General features: G+C 42.9%; 1 protein-coding gene across 1 annotated transcript in view; it reads right to left on the reverse strand.

Moving 5' to 3' along the window:
* napgb (N-ethylmaleimide-sensitive factor attachment protein, gamma b) overlaps nt 1–18,958 on the reverse strand; it is a 77,993-nt gene that overhangs the window by 23,470 nt on the left and 35,565 nt on the right. Inside the window, exons 5-7 of the mRNA XM_068031238.1 lie at nt 17,642–17,672; nt 6,363–6,472; nt 4,487–4,553 (exon numbers count right to left, since the gene is read on the reverse strand). Of these exons, the coding sequence (XP_067887339.1) occupies nt 4,487–4,553; nt 6,363–6,472; nt 17,642–17,672 (208 nt within the window). The remainder of the gene's footprint in view (nt 1–4,486; nt 4,554–6,362; nt 6,473–17,641; nt 17,673–18,958) is intronic.

Raw genomic sequence — 18,958 nt, forward strand, 5'->3', positions numbered from 1 at the left:
AAATGCTGACCTAGCCAGTGATGCCCACATCCAACAAACGAATAAAAAAAAACTTAGCATGATATTCTGCATCTCTGGAACGTATTTTCAGTATCAAATTCGGGAAGGGAAGCAGCTTGAGGTAAGTTGACTTGGTCATATTGCTCATAGGCTGTTTAAAACCAAAAATAAAACAGTTTTGAGCTTTCCAATCCCAAGCAATATTGGAAATTTCTGACAGCCAAAGTGGAAAATAATTTACTGAAATGGGGGAGGGTGGAAAACTAAGAATACATCATTTTGTTGCCAACCATACAATTGGCCCTGTATGTAAATGTTATGAATTTGCTCCTAAACAGATAAGAAAAATCTTTCACTGTATTGAATCCTACAGTCCATAAAAACATAAGTAGGAGCAGTAGTAGACCATTTGGCACCTCGAGCCTACTCTGCCATTCAATAAGATCCCGGCTGATTTAATTGTGGACTCAACTCCACTTTCCTGCCTGCCCCTATAACTCTTTAGTCCCTTGTAGATCAAAAATCTGTCTAGCTCAGCCTTGAATATATTCATTGACCCAGCCTCCATTGCTCTCTGGGGTAGAGAATTCCAAAGGTTAATGACCTGCAGAGAAGAAACTTCTCCTCATCTCTGTCTTAAATGGGAGACCCCTTATTTTGAAACAGCACCCTATTTCTAGATTCCCCCATGAGGGGAAACATCCTCTCAACATCTACCCTGTCAAGCCCCCTCAGAATCTTATATGTTTCAGTAAGATCACCTGTCATTCTTTTAAACTCCAATGAGTATAGGCCCAACCTGGTCAACCTTTCCTCAGAAGACAACCCCTTCAACCCAGAAATCAACCTAGCGAACCTTCTCTGAACTGCCTCCAATGCAAGTATATCCCTCCTTAAATGAGACCAAAACTGAATGCAGCACTCTAGATGTGGTCTCACCAATGTCCACTACAGTTATAGCAAGATTACGCTACTTTAATACTCCATCCGCCTTGCAATAAAGGCCAACATTCTATTTCCCTTCCTAATTACATGCTGTACCTGCATGCTAGCTTTTTGATTCATGTACAAGGGCACCTGGATCGAAAAATATAGGAAACCTCAGAGGATGATGCTTGAGTATTGGCTTCAAGAAAAACCATATTACTCAAGTGAGTGGGCAAAGATCTGCCAAATGGAGTACAATGTGGAAAAATGTGAAATTGTTCATGTTGGCAGGAAGAATAAAAAAGCATATTATCTAAACGATGAGAGATTGCAGAGCTCACATGCACAGGAATCTAGGTGTTCAAGTCCATAAATTGCAAAAGGTTAGTATGAAGGTTCAGCAAGTAATTAGGAAAGCTAATAGAATGTTATCATTTATTGTGAGGAGAACTGAACACAAAAGTAGGGAGGTTGTGCTTCAGTTATAGAGGGCATTGGTAAGACCACATCTGGAATACTGTGTACAGTATTGGTTTCCTTATTTAAGGAAGGATGTAAATGTGTTGGAAGCAGTTCAGAGAAGGTTTACTAGACTAAGACCTGGAGTGGGCGGGCTGTCTTACGAGGAAAGGTTGGACAGACTAGGCTTGTATCTGCTGGAGTTTAGAAGAATAAGAGGTGACTTGATTGAAACATAGAAGGTACTGAGGTCTTAACAGGGTGGATGTGGAAAGGATGCTTCCTCTTGTGGGAGAATCTAGAACTAGGGGTCGCTGTTTAAAAATAATGGGTCGCCCATTTAAGACCGAGATGAGGAGAATTTTTTTCTCTGAGGGTCATGGGTCTTCGGAACTCTCTTCCTCAAATGGCAGTGGAAGCAGAGTTTTTAAATATTTTTAAGGCAGAGGTAGATAGATTCTTGATAAGCAAGGGGATGAAAGGTTATTGGGGGAAGGCAGGAATGTGGAGTTGAGGTCACAATCAGATCAGCCACAATCTTGTTGAATGGTGGCGTGGTCTACTTCTGCTCCTAATTATGCTCGTATGTTCACTTCTCACTTGCTCAGTATCCCACCTGGCACAACTAATGCTGAGGGAATGTTTTTCAAATTAAGCTGCGTTCAAGTTTCCAGTGGAATCAACCTTGGCAAACATATTTTGACACAACTGTTGCGAACACACACCTACCAAGACTAGAAGAAGAATATTTACATGGCGCCTTTAATGTAATAAAACATCCCAAGGTACTTTACAGGAGCATTATAAAACAAAGTATGACACAGAACCACATAAGGCGATATTAGGTCAAATGACCAAAAACTTGGTCAAAGAGGTAGGTTTCAAGGAGCCTCATACAAATTAGAAGTAGGCCATTTGGCCCCTTGGGCCTGCTCCGCCATTCAAGAGGATCATGGCTGATCTGTTTGTGTTTTGAAATTCACACTCCCATCTATCCCCGATACCCCTTGATTCCCTTGCCGAACAAGAATTTATTTACTTCCGCTTTTAAAATATTCAACGTTCCTGCCTGCACCACCTTCTGAGGCACACAGTTCCAGAGTCAGACAACCCTCAGAGAAAAAATTTCTCCTTATCTCTGTCCTAAAAGGGAGACCCCTAATTTTAAAACAGTGCCCCCTAGTTCTGGACTCACCCACAAGAGGAAACATCCTCTCCACATCCACCTTGTCAAGACCATTCAGGATCTTATAAACTTCAATCAAGTCTCCCCTCACTCTTCGAAACTCCAGTGAAAACAAGCCCAGTCTGTCCAACCTTTCCTCTATAAGACAACCCGCTTATTCCAGGTATCAATCTAGTAAACCTCCTCTGAACCGCCTCCAATACATTTACATCCTTCCTTAAATAAGGAGACCAAAACTGCACACAGTATTCGAGATGTGGTCTCAACAATGCCCTGTATAACTGAAGCATAACATTCTTACTTTTATTTTCAATTCCTCTCGTAATAAAGGATAGCATCCCATTAGCCTTCCTTATTACGTGCTGTACCTGCATACTAATTTTTTGTGACTCCTGCATTAGAACACTTAGATCCCTCTGCACCTCGTTCTCAGTTTAAGTAATACTCTGTTTTTTTATTCTTCCTGCCAAAGTGAATAACTTCACATTTTGTCACATTATACTCCATCTGCCAGATTTTTGCCCACTCACTCAACCTATCTATATCGGTCTACAAGCTCATGTCCTCTTCACAACATATTTTCCCACCTATCTTTGTGTCATATGCAAATTTAGCTACCATGCCATCACTCCCCTCATCTAAGTCATTGATATAAATTGTAAAATGTTGAGTCCCCAGCACAGACCCCTGTGGGACTCCACTCATCACATTCTGCCAATCAGAAAAGGACTCATTTATGCATACTCTCTGTTTTATGCCAGCCAGCCAATCTTCTATCCATGTTAATATGTTACCCCCTATGCCATAAGCTTCTACTTTGTACAGTAACCTTTTATGTGGCACCTTGTCAAATGCCTTCTGGAAACCAAGGTGGAGAGGCGTGGGAAAGGTATTCCAAAGCTTGGGGCTTAGACAACTGAAGGCGTGGTCACCAATGATAGAACAATTAAAGTCAGGGACGCACAAGAGTGAGAGGAGCATAGTGGTGTTGGAGGAGATTACAGAGATAGGGAGGGGCGAGACCATGGAGGGATTTGGAAACAAGGATGAGAATTTTAAAATCAAGATGTTGCTTAACTGGGAGCCAATGTTGGTCAGTGAGCACTGGGGGTGATAGGACTTGGTGCAAGTTAAGACATGGGAAGCAGAGTTTTGGATGACCTCAAGTTTACGAAGAGTAGAATGTGGGAGACCAGCCAGGAGTGCATTGGAATAGTCAAATCTAGAGCTAACAAAAGGCATTAACGAGGGTTTCAGCAGCAGATGAGCCGAGACAGGGGTGAAGTTGGGCAATGTCACGGAGGTAGAAATAGGCAGTCTTAGTGATGGCACGAATATGAGGTCGGAAGCTCACCTCAGGGTCACTCGTGACACCAAGGTTGCGAACAGACTGACTTAAGGGAGAGGAATGGAGTCAGTAGTTAGGGAATAGCGTTTGGAGTGGGGACCAAAAACAATGGCTTCAGTTTCCCAATATTTAATTGCAGCAATTTTCTGCTTATCCAGGAGCAGATGTCAGATAAGCAGTCTGATAATTTAGCAACAGTGGAAGAGTCATGAGAATTGGTGGTAACGTGGAGCTGAGTGTCATCAGCATACATGTGAAAACGAATGAGAACTGCCACTGAGTCCTATATAAATGACCTACACAAACTGTGTAATTAATTGAGTTGTCATTTAGCTTAACTGTGCCTTGTTAGTCTTTTTAATTATTTTTTGAGGTTTACTAACGTTCAAAACAAAAACTGAGTTGTTAATGGTTTTCTCTGAACTTACACTTTTATTGGGGCTGATTTTTATCCTGGCTGTTGATACTAAGAATATAAACTGAAAAAGCAACCAAAAAGACCCAGTTTTTAAATTGGCAATTAAAAAATTGAATTTAAAAAAGGTCATTAGTTATCCATAACTTACCTCAAATACTGAAGCAGCCTGTTGGTAAAGATCCACAGCTTTTTCCAAATTTACATTTTCTATCAGCCTGAAACAAAACAAAAACATTTTTTTCTTCCTTCATAACCTAGCATTGCCTTTTAATCAGTTATTACTATAAAACATACCAACACAGGTAGTTCTGTGGCTTCGAACATTGATCTTTTATCATTGAGAACCTGATTCAATCCAGTCCAGAGTGATAGAATGCAAGTCACATGGAAGGGTCTCAAGTAAAAAGTCAGACATGGGAACTATCGGAGTGACAGGGAGGAAAATAACAGAACAGGAGAATACTTGTAGTGGAAAATTCTATAATCAGGTGACTAGCTTTTTTTCTTTTGCAGTTATGACTGGACTCTCCAATGGTATGCTACCTTCCTGGTATCAGAGTGAGGTATGTCACAGAACAGGTGAAAAAACCATGGATGGGAGGAGTGCAACCTCGTCCATGTTTTAACCATAAATGAAAGTATGTTTCAGGCCATGTAGAAGGCATTTGTGCAGTTACGAACTAGACTGAAAAGCAAGGCAAGCACTGGATTGCTTCCTGTGCCACGTGCTGGATAGAGAGGATGGATGGGTTCACATTCCTGGGGCGTCGGTACAAGTTCTGAAACAAGAGCAGGCTATATCGAAGGACAACCTTCATCGAAACCAAAACAGCATCAGTATCCTTATAGCTGGGGGAGGGGGGAGATTTAAACTAGTGAGGAGGCAGGCAGAGAAAGTCTGGGCTTGAATAGAAAGAGACAGAGAGCAGGATTAATAAAGCTGTTAGACTAAAATCAGAGTCTTCAGCTGAAATAAATAGTGAGAAAATGTCAGAGGGAAAAAAAAGGGACTGCAGGTAGGGTAAGATGAAAACTTCTTAAAAAAATTGTTCTCTGATATGAGTGACATTGGCAAGATTTCCGATCTCTAGTTTCGCTGAGAGGTGGTAGTTGGCTCTCTCCTGGGACCGCTGCAGTCTTTCCCCTAATGGTGTTCCCACAATGGTGTTAGGTATGTACTGACTCAGTGATGATGAAATAATGTCAATATATGTCCAAGTAAGAATGTTGTGTGACTTGAAGGGAACTTGGAGGTGATGCTGTTCCCACAATATTGCTGCCCTAATCCTTCTTAGTGATAAAGGTAGCAGCTAAGGTTGAAGTACTGTTGAAGTAACCTCAGGCGAGTTGCTGCCAGGACACCAGCGGAACTCTTTGCTCTTCGAATAGAGCTTTGGGATCTTTTATGTCCAGCTGAAAGGGCAAACAAGGCCTCAGTTTATCACATCCAAAAGACAGAAAATTTAATTCTTTCAGTACGGCACTGAAGTGCCAGTCTAGACTGTGTGCTCAGGTTTGTGGAGTGGGCCATGAATTCATGACTTTTTGGCTCCAAGGAGTAAGTGTTTCCACTGATCCAAGGGAAACGTAAAGAGTCCAGTTGCAGATGATATAGGTTTGGCAGAGATAATAAATATTCTAAATCTGATTTAGATACTGGTTCAATAGGAGAAAGCCATTTTATATTCATTCTACTTTGAGACTGCTCAATATTTACAGCAATATTTGCACTTACACTTACAGATAGGTGAGCATTTTATACAATGATAATAGGACTGCACAATAAAAATAATCCTCATTATGTGCATGAAAGAGGATTATGTAGAAGTAAAATGCGCACGCTGCACTGGTGTAGACCATTTCCCCCATTATGCTTCAAAATGATAGTTACAGGTTACAGGCTTTCCCATACTTTTAAGTATCAGAAATTTGTAATCTTTCACCTAAATGCCATCATATTTGTGTACTATAAACACATAAAGGGATGCGTATGAATAGTTCAATTACTGTTTTAAATTTCTTACTTTCCAGCACGGTCCAGTGCCATGGCAGCCGTGTCGGGCGTTCCACTCTCTACGAACATCATGCTGGCTTTCTCGATAAGATTAACTGCTTCTGGCAACCTTTGCATTTCCTATTTTAAAACATTCTATTATATACACATGTGCTTTTTTAGACAACCTTCACATTATTGTTGAGTATTTAAACTATGTTCTATAGATGAATTTAAATATCAAATTACAAATTTCAATTACAACACAGTACAGAGGATAAATGATGGGGAAAATAGTGAAACATCATGTATCCATAATTTGCAAGGAATTAATTATTCTCCATGCATACTTAAACACCACTGGTAAATATTATTTAATAAAAGCTTTTTAAAAATAATTTTGTAACGCATTCTCATAGTATCACTCCTTCTAAAATCATGGCATCTAACTATGTTCCTAAACAATCTCAATCAAACAAATCAGTGCATAAAATGTGCATAATTAAACCAGTTCACAAATAAATTATTCCACTTGTAAGGTTCAATGGACATTTATTGATATTTGGCCAGCATTTTCAAATATAAAATAGTTCACTTGAGAGATAGGGAACATACATTTCTACAGTGAGCAGCAACTAGCACCACAGAAAGTGACAGAAAAGCTGCCAGATTGTCATTAAAAATCCAACTGGTTCACTGATGTCCTTCAAACCTACACACGATTCCTGACCCACACTATAACAAGTGCTTGAAGGATGATCACCTTCAGGGCAACCAGGGATGGGAAATATATGTGACTTTGCAATGATCCTGAGAACAACCTTTTCTTTTTTAAGGAAAAAAAATAGGGTTTTTAAAATGCACTTCTGGATAATCAGAATAAAAGCATACGAAGATGGCACTAAAATTTATGATTTACTTATATATTAACCATAGCAACTCACACGGCAATATTCAGCAGAATATTGTTTTGAAGTGGAACAAATGGAAGCATTCCTTTTTAATATTACAAGCACCAGCTCATATCCAAATATTAAAGCAAAATACTGCAGATGCTGGAAATCTGAAATACAAACAAGAATAGCTGGAAATACTCAGCAGGTCTGGCAGCATCTGTGGAGAGAGAAGCAGAGTTAACGTTTCAGGTCAGTGACCTTTCAACAGAACTGGCAGATATTAGAGATGTTAAAGGTTTTAAGCAAGAAAAGCAGGGGGTGGGGCAAGAGATAACAAAAGAGGTGTTGATAGGACAAGGTCACAGAGAATAACTGACCAGAAGGTTATGCAGCAAAGACAAGCGGTATGTTAACGGTGTGCTGAAAGACAAAACATTAGTAGAGAGGGGGTGTTAATGGACAGAAAACTGAGCAGCCCGGCCCCAAGCACAAACATGAAAAAAAAGTGCGTAAGCACAGTAGAAACAAACTAAACAAACTAAAATAAAATAAACACATGAAAATTAAGAAAAAATAACGAAAAATAAAGATAAAAAGGGGGGCTCGTCATGCTCTGAAATTATTGAACTCAAAGTTTAGTCTGGCAAGCTGTACCATGCCTAATTGGTAAATGAGGTGCTGTTCTTTGAGCTTGCATTGATGTTCACTGGAACAGTGCAGCAATTCCAGGACAGAGATGTGAGCATGAGAGCAGGGGGGAGTTGAAATGGCAAGCAACCGGAAGCTCGGGGTCCTGCTTGCGGACTGATTGGAGGTATTCTGCAAAGCGGTCACCCAGTCTGCATTTGGTCTCACCAATGTAGAGGAGACCACATTGTGAGCAGCAAATACAGTATACTACATTGAAAGAAGTACAAGTAAATCGCTGCTTCACCTGAAAGGAGTGTTTGGGGCCTGGGATAGTGAGGAGAGAGGAGGTAAATAGGCTGTTATTACACCTCCTGCGATTGCAGGGGAAGGCGCCGTGGGAAGGGACGAGGTGGTGGGAGTAATGGAAGGGTGGGCCAGGGTGTCGCGGAGGGAACGATCCCTTCAGAATGCTGACAGGGAGGGGAAGAAGCGTTTGGCAGTGGGATCATGCTGGAGGTGGCGGAAATGGCGGAGGATGATCCTTTGGTTGTGGAGGCTGGTGGGGTGTAAAGTGAGGACAAGTGGAACCCTGTCGCAGTTCTGGGAGGGAGGGGAAAGGATGAGGGTAGAGGTGTGGGAAATGGGTCGGACACGGTTGAGGGCCCTGTCAACCACAGTGGGGGGGGGGGAATCCTCGATTGAGGAAAAAGGAAGACACATCAGAAGCACTGTCATGGAAGGTAGCATCATCAGAGCAGATGCGTCGAGACAGAGAAACTGGGAGAATGGAATGGAGTCCTTACAGGAGGCAGGGTATGAGGAAGTGTAGTCGAGGTAGCTGTGGGAGTCAGTGGGCCTATAATGAATATTAGTAGACAGCCTATCTATCCCCAGAGATGGAGACAGAGAAGTCGAGAAAGGGAAGGGAAGTGTCGGAGATGGGCCACGTAAAGGTGAGAGAAGGGAGGAAATTAGAACCAAAGTTGATAAAGTTTTCCAGTTCCGGGCTGGAGCAGGGAACGGCACCGATACACTCATCAATGTACCAGAAAAAGAGCTGGGGGAAAAGGGTCCTGATTAGGACTGGAACAAGGAATGTTTGACATATCCCACAAAAAGACAGGCATAACTAGGACCCATGTGGGTACCCATAGCAACACCTTTTACTTGAAGGAAGTGCATGGAGTTGAAGGAGAGGTTGTTCAATGAGAGAACAAGTTCAGCCAGGCAGAGGAGGGTGGTGGTGGATGGGGACTGGTTGGGCCTCTGTTCAAAGAAGAAGCGGAGAGCCCTCAAACCATCCTGGTGGGGGATGGAGGTGTAGAGAGATTGGACATCCATAGTGAACAGGAGGTGGTTGGGGCCAGGAAACAGGAAATTGTCAAAATGACATAGGGAGTCAGAAGAGTCATGGATGTAGGTGGGAAGAAACTGGACCAAAGGAGAGAAGATAGAGTCAAGATAGGAAGAAATAAGTTCAGTGGGGCAGGAACAGGCTGAAACAATAGTTCTGCCAGGACAGTCCTGTTTGTGGATTTTGGGAAGGAGGTAGAAACGGGGGTCTGGGGTTCCGGGACTACGAGGTTGGAAGCTGTAGAGGGAAGATCTCCAGAGGAGATGAGGTCAGTGACAGACCTATGGACAGTCGCTTGATGTTCAGTGGTGGGGTCATGGTCCGGGGAAAGTAGGAAGAAGTGTCTGAGAGTTGGCGCTGAGCCTCTGCAATGTAGAGGTCGGTACGCCAGACAACAACAGCACCACCCTTGTCTGCCTTGCTTAAAACCTTTTACATTTCTAATATCTGCCAGTTCTGATGAAGGGTCACTGACCTGAAATGTTAACTCTGCTTCTCTCTCTCCACAGATGCTGCCAGACCTGCTGAGTATTTCCATCATTTCTTGTTTGTGTTTCAGATCTATTTTTTGCCTTGCAGCTAATGGAAGAAGGGAAGTAAAGTTACTGACTCAGTGAAGAGATGGACACTTCACTTACTGTTCTTCAGAGCTGAAATACCAAGTGGAAATTTAAAAAAAAAAGGTTGGCAAATAAATGAATGAGCAGCAATACTTGGAATAGGGTATGTGCATGGCTGCTTCACAACAGGGCTGGGTGTAGTTGAAGCTCTGCATGCAAATGATGTGATCTGTGTGGTTAGATGGACTCCGCAACACTACACAAACCTGGACATATAAACGAACAAAGAACAGTACAGCACAGGAACAGGCCATTCGGCCCTCCAAGCCTGCGCCGATCTAGATGCCTACCTAAACTAAAACCTTCTGCACTTCCGGGGTCCGTATCCCTCTATTCCCATCCTATTCATGTATTTGTCAAGCTGCCTCTTAAACATCTCTATGGTACCTGCTTCCACCACCTTCCCCGGCAACAAGTTCCAGGCACTCACCATCCTCTGTGTAAAGAACTTGCCTCGCACATTCCCTCTAAACTTTGCCCCTCTCACCTTAAACCTATGTCCCCTAGTAACTGACTCTTCCACCCTGGAAAAAAGCTTCTGACTATCCACTCTGTCCATGCCGCTAATAACTTTGTAAACCTCTATCATGTCGCCCCTCCACCTCCGTCGTTCCAGTGAAAACAATCCAAGTTTATCCAACCTCTCCTCAAAGCACATGCCCTCCAGACCAGGCAACATCCTGGTAAACCTCTTCTGTACCCTCTCCAAAGCCTCCACGTCCTTCTGGTAGTGTGGCAACCAGAATTGCACGCAATATTCTAAGTGTGGCCTAACTAAAGTTCTGTACAGCTGCAGCATGAGTTGCCTATTTTTATACTCTATGCCCCGACCGATGAAGGCAAGCATGCCGTATGCCTTCTTGACTACCTTATCCACCTGCGTTGCGACTTTCAGTGACCTGTGGACCTCTACGCCCAGATCTCTCTGCCTGTCAATACTCATAAAGGTTCTGCCATTTACTGTATACTTACTTCCCACCTGTATTAGAACTTCCAAAATGCATTACCTCACATTTGAACAGATTAAACTCCATCTGCCATTTCTCCGCCCAAGTCTCCAACCGATCTATATCCTGCCGTATCCTCTGACAATCCTCATCACTGTCCGCAACTCCACCAACCTTTGTGTCGTCCGCAAACTTACGAATCAGACCAGCTACATTTTCCTCCAAATCATTTATATATACTACAAACAGCAAAGGTCCCAGCACTGATCCCTGCGGAACACCACTAGTCACATCCCTCCATTCAGAAAAGCACCCTTCCACTGCTACCCTCTGTCTTCTGTGACCGAGCCAGTTCTGTATCCATCTTGCCAGCTCCCCTCTGATCCCATGTGACTTCACCTTTTTATCAGTCTGCCATGAGGGACCTTGTCAAAGGCTTTACTGAAGTCCATATAGATAACATCCACTGCCCTTCCTTCATCAATCATCTTTGTCACTTCCTCAAAAAACGCAATCAAATTAGTGAGACATGACCTCCCCTTCACAAAACCATGCTGCCTCTCGCTAATAAGTTAATTTGTTTCCAAATGGGAGTAAATCCTGTCCCGAAGAATCCTCTCTAATACTTTCCCTACCACTGAGGTAAGGCTCACCGGCCTATAATTTCCTGGATTATTCTTGCTACCCTTCTTAAACAAAGGAACAACATTGGCTATTCTCCAGTCCTCTGGGACCTCACCTGCAGCCAATGAGGAAGCAAAGATTTCTGTCAAGGTCCCAGCAATTTCTTCCCTTGCCCCCCTCAGTATTCTGGGGTAGATCCCATCAGGCCCTAGGGACTTATCTACCTTAATGCTTTGCAAGACACCCAACACTCCTCCTTTTTGATAATGAGATGACTGAGACTATCTACACTCCCTTCCCTCGGCTCATCATCCACCGAGTCTTTCTCCTTGGTGAATACTGATGCAAAGTACTCATTTAGTACCTCGCCCATTTCCTCTGGCTCCACACATAGATTCCCTTCTCTGTCCTTGAGTGGGCCAACCCTTTCCCTGGTTACCCTCTTGCTCTTTATATACGTATAAGCAGCCTTGGGATTTTCCTTAATCCTGTTTGCCAATGACTTCTCATAACCCCTTTTAGCCCTCCTGACTCCTTGCTTAAGTTCCTTCCTACTGTCTTTATATTCCTCAAAGGATTCGTCTGTTCCTAGCATTCCAGCCCTTACGAATGCTTCCTTTTTGTTTTTGACGAGGCTCACAATATCCCGCGTTATATTCACAAAGACAATAATTTTCATTAGTTATATATGTAACAGACTGTGCAGTAATCAACTGAGGGTTATATTTTAATAAACCTGTGATGTTATATCACTTTTGTTAGGTGTTATGATCCCCTAGGAGACCACAAACAAACCAAAAGAATCAAATCTACCGACTGACCCCAATTTAGGGGACAAAAACAATTGGATAAGATTTCACTTTTATAAATTTTACTTGAACACTCAAACCAAAACCAACATAAAATGAACATGAAATAATTAAATCACGATCGATGTATGCATATATCTTAAAAGGTTGCACATTAATTAGCAGATGCAACCTCCTGACTCCCCAAAGCCTGTCCACCATCTACAAGGCACAAGTCAGGAGTGTGATGGAATACTCTCCACTTGCCTGGATGGGTGCAGCTCCAACAACACTCAAGAAGCTCAACACCATCCAAGACAAAGCAGCCCACTTGATTGGCACCCCATCCACTGCCTTCAACATTCACCCTCTCCACCAGCAATGTACAGTGGCTGCAGTGTGTACTATCTACAAGGTGCACTGCAGCAACGCACCAAGACTCCTTAGACAGCACCTTCAAAACCCACGATCTCTACCACCTAGAAGGACAAGGGCAACAGATGCATGGGAACACCAGCTGCAAGTTCCCCTCCAAGCCACACACCATCCTGACTTGGAATTATATCGCTGTTCCTTCACTGTCACTGGGTCAAAATCCTGGAACTCCCTTCCTAACAGCACCATGGGTGTACCTACCCCACAGGGACTGCAGAGGTTCAAGAAGGCAGCTCACCACCACCTTCTCAAGGGCAATTAAGAATGGGCAATAAATGCTGTCCTAGCCAGCGATGCCCACATCCCATGAATGAATAAATAAAAAAAACAAAGATAGTTAATCCTATGAACGGGCTTATCAGCAACATGGTACTGAACAGTTCCACAGTACAACAAAATCAGAAACTTCGTTAGGTAGTTTTCCCAAGTCCTGTCCTCCAGGATGCAGATACAGACGTAATGAGGTCCCATCAATAGCAAGCGATCCAATCTTCCCTTTAACGGTTCAGTCTGGTCATCTTTCGAACAATCTCGATCACAACTGTCCTGATGGTGTGGTTCCATTGATAACTTAAGTCACCGAAGACAACTGCCGTAAGTCATTCACCAATGTTCAGTCCTCAGCCCAGGCTCCTCTGTTTGCACCCTGATGTTTTATTGCACACATGTACAGCAGTCTGTTTTAGTTCCAAACAGCTTCTCTGGAAGCACCACAACCTGCTGCTGGATTCCCACAGCAGGCCAGAAATCAGGTTCTAAACTCAATGCTTGTCTACTCTGGAGGCCATTTACTGTTGAACAATCTTTTCAATCCTTTCTTAATCCACTTGTTAATTTATATTATTTAGCAGGGGCATTCTACTGTTCAACATGGCTCTCTCACAGCTATTCTAGCCTAATGCTTTTTGCAGTCTGTGTAGTCTTGAAAAACCTAAAACCTGAGCTTCAATCACATGTATCCAGTTAAAAAAAAAACTGTGTTTTGTTTTAGTTCTGACCTCCCAGACCTTTGAAGCTTTTGATTTCATTTTCAAACCAGGGTTTGTCTCAAAAACCACACTTTGAATCCAAAGTCACAGCCCCCAACAGCTCAGCTACACAGAACGCAGTCTGCAAACAAGGACTCCATCACACTTCCCACACCCTCTCCCCTTTTGGAAAAAGAATGCCTTACCATAATGAGGTTTCCTTTCAAACTGTTCAAAAAGATCAGTTTTTAATACCATAAATACCAGATTCATGGCAATTTTCTCAAATGACACAAAGTACATTTCTACTCCAGGTACCAAGCAAATATGCTTTGTCAAATCAGAACTACAAGGAGTTTCCTCTGGATCATCCTCACCTTTCACCTCCAACTCTTGCCCTTTGAGTCTTTCGATTTTCAATTCAAGGTTCAATGCAAATTTTCGCATTTCTTTTTCTTTTTCTCGTCCAATTCAAATTGAATTGAATGTCTTTTTCTCTTCTCTTGTTCTCTTTCTTTTTCTTCTCCTTCTGAACTTATCTTCTCTAACTCAATTTTGGCTAGTTCTATTTGTATACTAGCAGAAAAATCCTTCCTCCCCCCACCAAGCTACCAGTGAGGAACCAATTCTTGGATTATCTCATCATCCCGAGCCCCTGATTTTAACATGACCCCTAGGTTCCCTGCTCTAGATTTTTTTTGTCAGTTGTTTCAAGGTACTAAGAGGCAAATCTTTCTCCAAACAGGCCTGAGCAAAGATACTCATGTTGGTTTCCCACAGAACACAGCCAAAGTAAATGTGCAATATTGCTTGTTTAAATCTAGAAAATTCAAGCGAACCTGTTTCACAGCCTAATCTGTGTCAATCCCAGATGAGCCACCAATTTTGTTATGATCCACGTGTAGACCACCAACAAACCAAAAGAATCAAATTCACTGACTGACCCCAATTTAGGAAACAAAAAACAAATGGACAATATTTCACTTTTATAAATTTTACTTTAACATTCAATCCAAAACCAACATAAACTGAACATGAACTAACAGTTAAACCATGATTGATGTATCTATGCGTGGTGGAAGGCGTCATCGACAGTGCTATCAAGCAGCAAGTATTCAACAATAACCTGCTCACTGATGCTCAGTTTGGGATCTGCCAGGGCCACTCAGCTCCTAACCCCGTTACAACCTGGGTCCAAACATGGACAAAAGAGCTGAACTCAAGAGGTGAGGTGGGAGTGATTGCCCTAGACATCAAGGCAGCATTTGACCAAGTGTGGCACCACGGAGCCCGAGCAAAACTGAAGTCAATGGGATAAAAACAGAAAGTGCTGGAAAAACCCAGCAGGTCTGGCAGCATCTGTGGAGAGAGAAGCAGAGTTAACTTTTCAGGTCCTGACCTGCCAAGTTAACTCTGCTTCTCTCTCCACAGATGCTGCCAGACCTGCTGAGTTTTTCCAGCATTTTCCGTTTTAATTTCAGATTTCCAGCATCCGCAGTATTTTGCTATTAATGAAGTCAATGAGAATCAGGGGAAAACTCTGCGCTGGTTGGAGCCAGACCTAGCACAAAGGAAGATGTTTGTGGCTTTGAGAGGTCAATCATCTCAGGCCCAGGACATCGCTGCAGGAGTTCCTCACGGTAGTATCTTAGGGCCAAACATCTTCAACTCCTTCATCAATAACCTCCCCTCCATAATAAGGTCAGAAGTAGGGACATTCGCTGATGATAGCACAATGTTTGGTACCATTCTTGACTCCTCAGATACTGAAGCAGTCCATGTCCATATGCAATAAGACTTGGACAACATTCAGGCTTGGGCTGATAAGTGGCAAGTTACATTTGCATCATGCAAGTGTCAGGCAATGATAATCTCCAACAAGAGAGAATCCAACCACCTCTTGTTGACAGTCAATGGCATTACTATCGATGAATTCCGCACTAACATCCTGGGGGTTATCATTGACCAGACTAGAACTCGACCAGCATATAAATACAGTGGCTTCAAGAGCAGTCAGAGGCTGGGAATTCTGTAGTGAGAAACTCACCTCCTGACTCCCCAAAGCCTGTCCACTATCTATAAGACACAAATCAGGATGGAAAACTCTCCACTTGCCTAGATGAGTGCAGCTCCAACACTACTCAAGAAGCTTGACACCATCCAAGATAAAGTTGCCCATTTGATTGGCACCCTTTCCACCACCTTCAACATTCAATCCCTCCATACTGACGCACAATGGCAGAAGAGTGTACCATCTACAAGATGGTCTGCAACAGCTCACCAAGGCTCCTTTGACAGCACCTTCCAAACCCGCGACTTCTACCAACTAGAAGGACAAGGGCAGCTGATCCATGGGAATAGCATCACCTGCAAGTTCACCTCTAAGCCACACACCATCCTGACTTGGAACTATATCACCGTTCCTTCACTGTCACTGGGGTCAAGTTCCTGGAAATCCCTTCCTAACAGCACTGTGGGTGTACCTACACATGGACTGTAGCAGTTTAAGAAGGCAGCTCACCACCACCTTCTCAAGGGCAAATGGGGATGGGCAATAAATGCTGGCCTTGCCAGCGATGCCCACATTCCATGAAACAATTTAAAACATTTTAAAAGGTTACATGTTAATTAGCAGATGCAACAAAGATAGTCCCTACTAATTCTCTGAACAGGGTTATCAGCAACATAGTGCCGAACCGTTCCACAGCACAACAAAATCAGGAACTTCCTCAGGTAGTTTTCCAAGTCCTGTTCTCCAGGATGCAGATAGGGAAGTAATTAGGTCCCGCCAATAGCGAGTGGTGCAATCTACCCTTTAAACGGATTAGTCTGGTCACCTCTCGAACAACCACAGCCTTGCCCACCACTGACACACTGACACACACACACAGTTGTTTTACTTCCAAACAGCTTCTTTGGAAGCACCACAACCTGCTGCTCGATTCCCACAGCAGACCTGAAATCACGTTCCAAACTCAGTGGCTTGTCCACTCGGAAGACCTTTTACTATTGGACAATCTTTTCAATCTTTTCTTAATTCACTTGTTAATTTATAATTTTCGCAGCGGCATTCTACTGATAAGTGTAGTGCTTTCTCTCAGCCAAAACAACCGTTCTAGCCTGCTGCTTTTTGCAGTCTCTATAATCTTGAGAAAACTGAAACCTGAGATTCAAACATATGTCTCTGGTGAAAGAAATGTTTGTTTTGTTAACCTGGTTCTGACCTCCCAGAACCTTGAAGCTTTTAGTTTCATTTTCAAACCAGGGTCTGTCCCAAAAAAAAACTCTTTGAATCCAAAGTCACAGCACTCAGCAGGTCAGCTGCACAAAACAAGTCTGCACACGAGGACTCCATTACATTAGGACTATGTGGCAAGAAATATGGACACTAATGACAGTTTCCACAAGGAAAAAGTTATTTAAAGCAAGAACCCTCTCAATAATAAAATGAAAGTATACTCATTTTCTTCTATAAATAAGTACGCGCATGCTCAGAAATCTCACATTTCAAAGCTGGGCATTTATGCCACATATGAACAGACGAATTAGGAGCAGGAATAGGCTTACTCCAGCATTCAATAAGATCATGGCTGATCTGATTGTAACCTTTACTCCACATTCCCACCTACCCCCAGATAACCTTTCACCCCCTTGCTTATCAAGAATCCATTTATCTCTGCCTTAAAAATATTCGAAAGCTCTGCTTCCACTGCCTTTTTAGGAAGAGAGTTCGAAAGACTCACAACCCTCAGAGAAAATCTTCCTCCTCACCTCCGTCTTAAATGGCCGATCCTTTATTTTTAAATTGTGACCCTTAGTTCCAGATTCTCCCACAGGGGGAGTCGTTCTTTCCACATCCACCCTGTCAAGACCCCTCAGGATTTTGTATGTTTCAATCAAGCCACATTTTTAGCAGATTAGCCACAGAGGGAAAAGAAATATACTTTGTCGAAAAAGGAATTTTACACATTTCCTTCCAGTAATCAAAAACTCTTCATTTAAAAAAAAATCAATCAGATTTTAGAAAGGAAAAAGTCAAGGGACCAACCTTCAGCATCATTCCAGCCTGTTCATATGCTCTGCAGAGAACAGAGAAAGAGATCACAGCACGGGGATACATTGTATCATGGGTCTATAGTACAAAATTGGCTTTAATTTGTTAATTTAACATAACACAGAAGTGTCATAAAGATAGCTGATGTAGTCCTAGGCAGAGTACAGGATGTAATGTTATACCTGACTAAAAAATGCATAGCAATACTGGGAGCCAAAAATAGGAAATCATCTAGCACAGATTTGTTTGTTTGAATTTGTTCTTGGGATGTGAGCGTCGCTGGCAAGGCTAGCATTTGTTACGCATCTCTAATTGCCCTTGAGCAGATGGTGGTGGGCTGCCTGCTCAAACTGCTGCAGTCCATCTGGTGTAGTTACACCTAGAAGGCCGACATAGAGTGTGTTCCAGGACTTTATCCAGTGACAGTGAAGGATGAGTGATATAGTTTCAAGTCAGAACAGTGTGAGACTTGGAGGGGAACTTGCAGGTGGTGGTGTCCCTATGTGTCTGCTGACTTTGTCCTTCTAGAGGGTAGAGGTTGCAGGTTTGGAGGATGCTGTCAATGGAGCATTGATGAGTTGCTGCAGTGTATCTTATGGATGGTGCATACTGCTACAACTGTGCACTAGCGATGGAGGGAGTGAATGTTTAAAGGTGGTGGATGGGGTGCCGATGAAGTGGGCTGATTTGTCTTGGATGGTGTTGAGCTACTTCAGTGCTGCTGGAGCTGCACCAGGCAAGTAGAGAGTATTCCATCACACTCCTGACTTGTGCCTTGTAGATGGTGGACAGGCTTTGGGAAGTCAGGAGGTGAGTTATTCACCACAGAATTCCCAGCCTCTGATCTACTCTGTAGCTACAGGATTTATTTGACTGGCCCTGTTAAGTTTCTGGTCAATGGCAACCACCAGGATGTTGATGGTGGGGAATTCGGCAATGGTAGTGCCACTGAATGTCAAGCGGAGATGGTTAGATTCTCTTGTTGGAGATCGTCATTTCCTGGCACTTGTTTAGCACAAATGTTACTTGCCACTTAGCCCGAGCCTGCTTGTTGTCCAGGTCTTGTTGCATGCAGACATGGACTACTTCGGTACCTGAGGAATTGCGAATGGTACTGAACACTGTACAATCAATCATCAGCAAACATACCCACTTCTGACCTTATGTTGCAGGGAAGGTCACTGATGAAGCAGCTGACGATATTTGTGATAATAGGACAGGTTGAGAGTGCTTACTAAAGCATAGAGCATCCTAGGCTTTAATAATAGGGGCACTGAGTACAAAAACAAGTAAGTTATGTTAAACTTGTCT

The sequence above is a fragment of the Heterodontus francisci genome, chromosome 5 (assembly GCF_036365525.1).
Source record: "Heterodontus francisci isolate sHetFra1 chromosome 5, sHetFra1.hap1, whole genome shotgun sequence".
NCBI classification, from domain to species: domain Eukaryota; kingdom Metazoa; phylum Chordata; class Chondrichthyes; order Heterodontiformes; family Heterodontidae; genus Heterodontus; species Heterodontus francisci.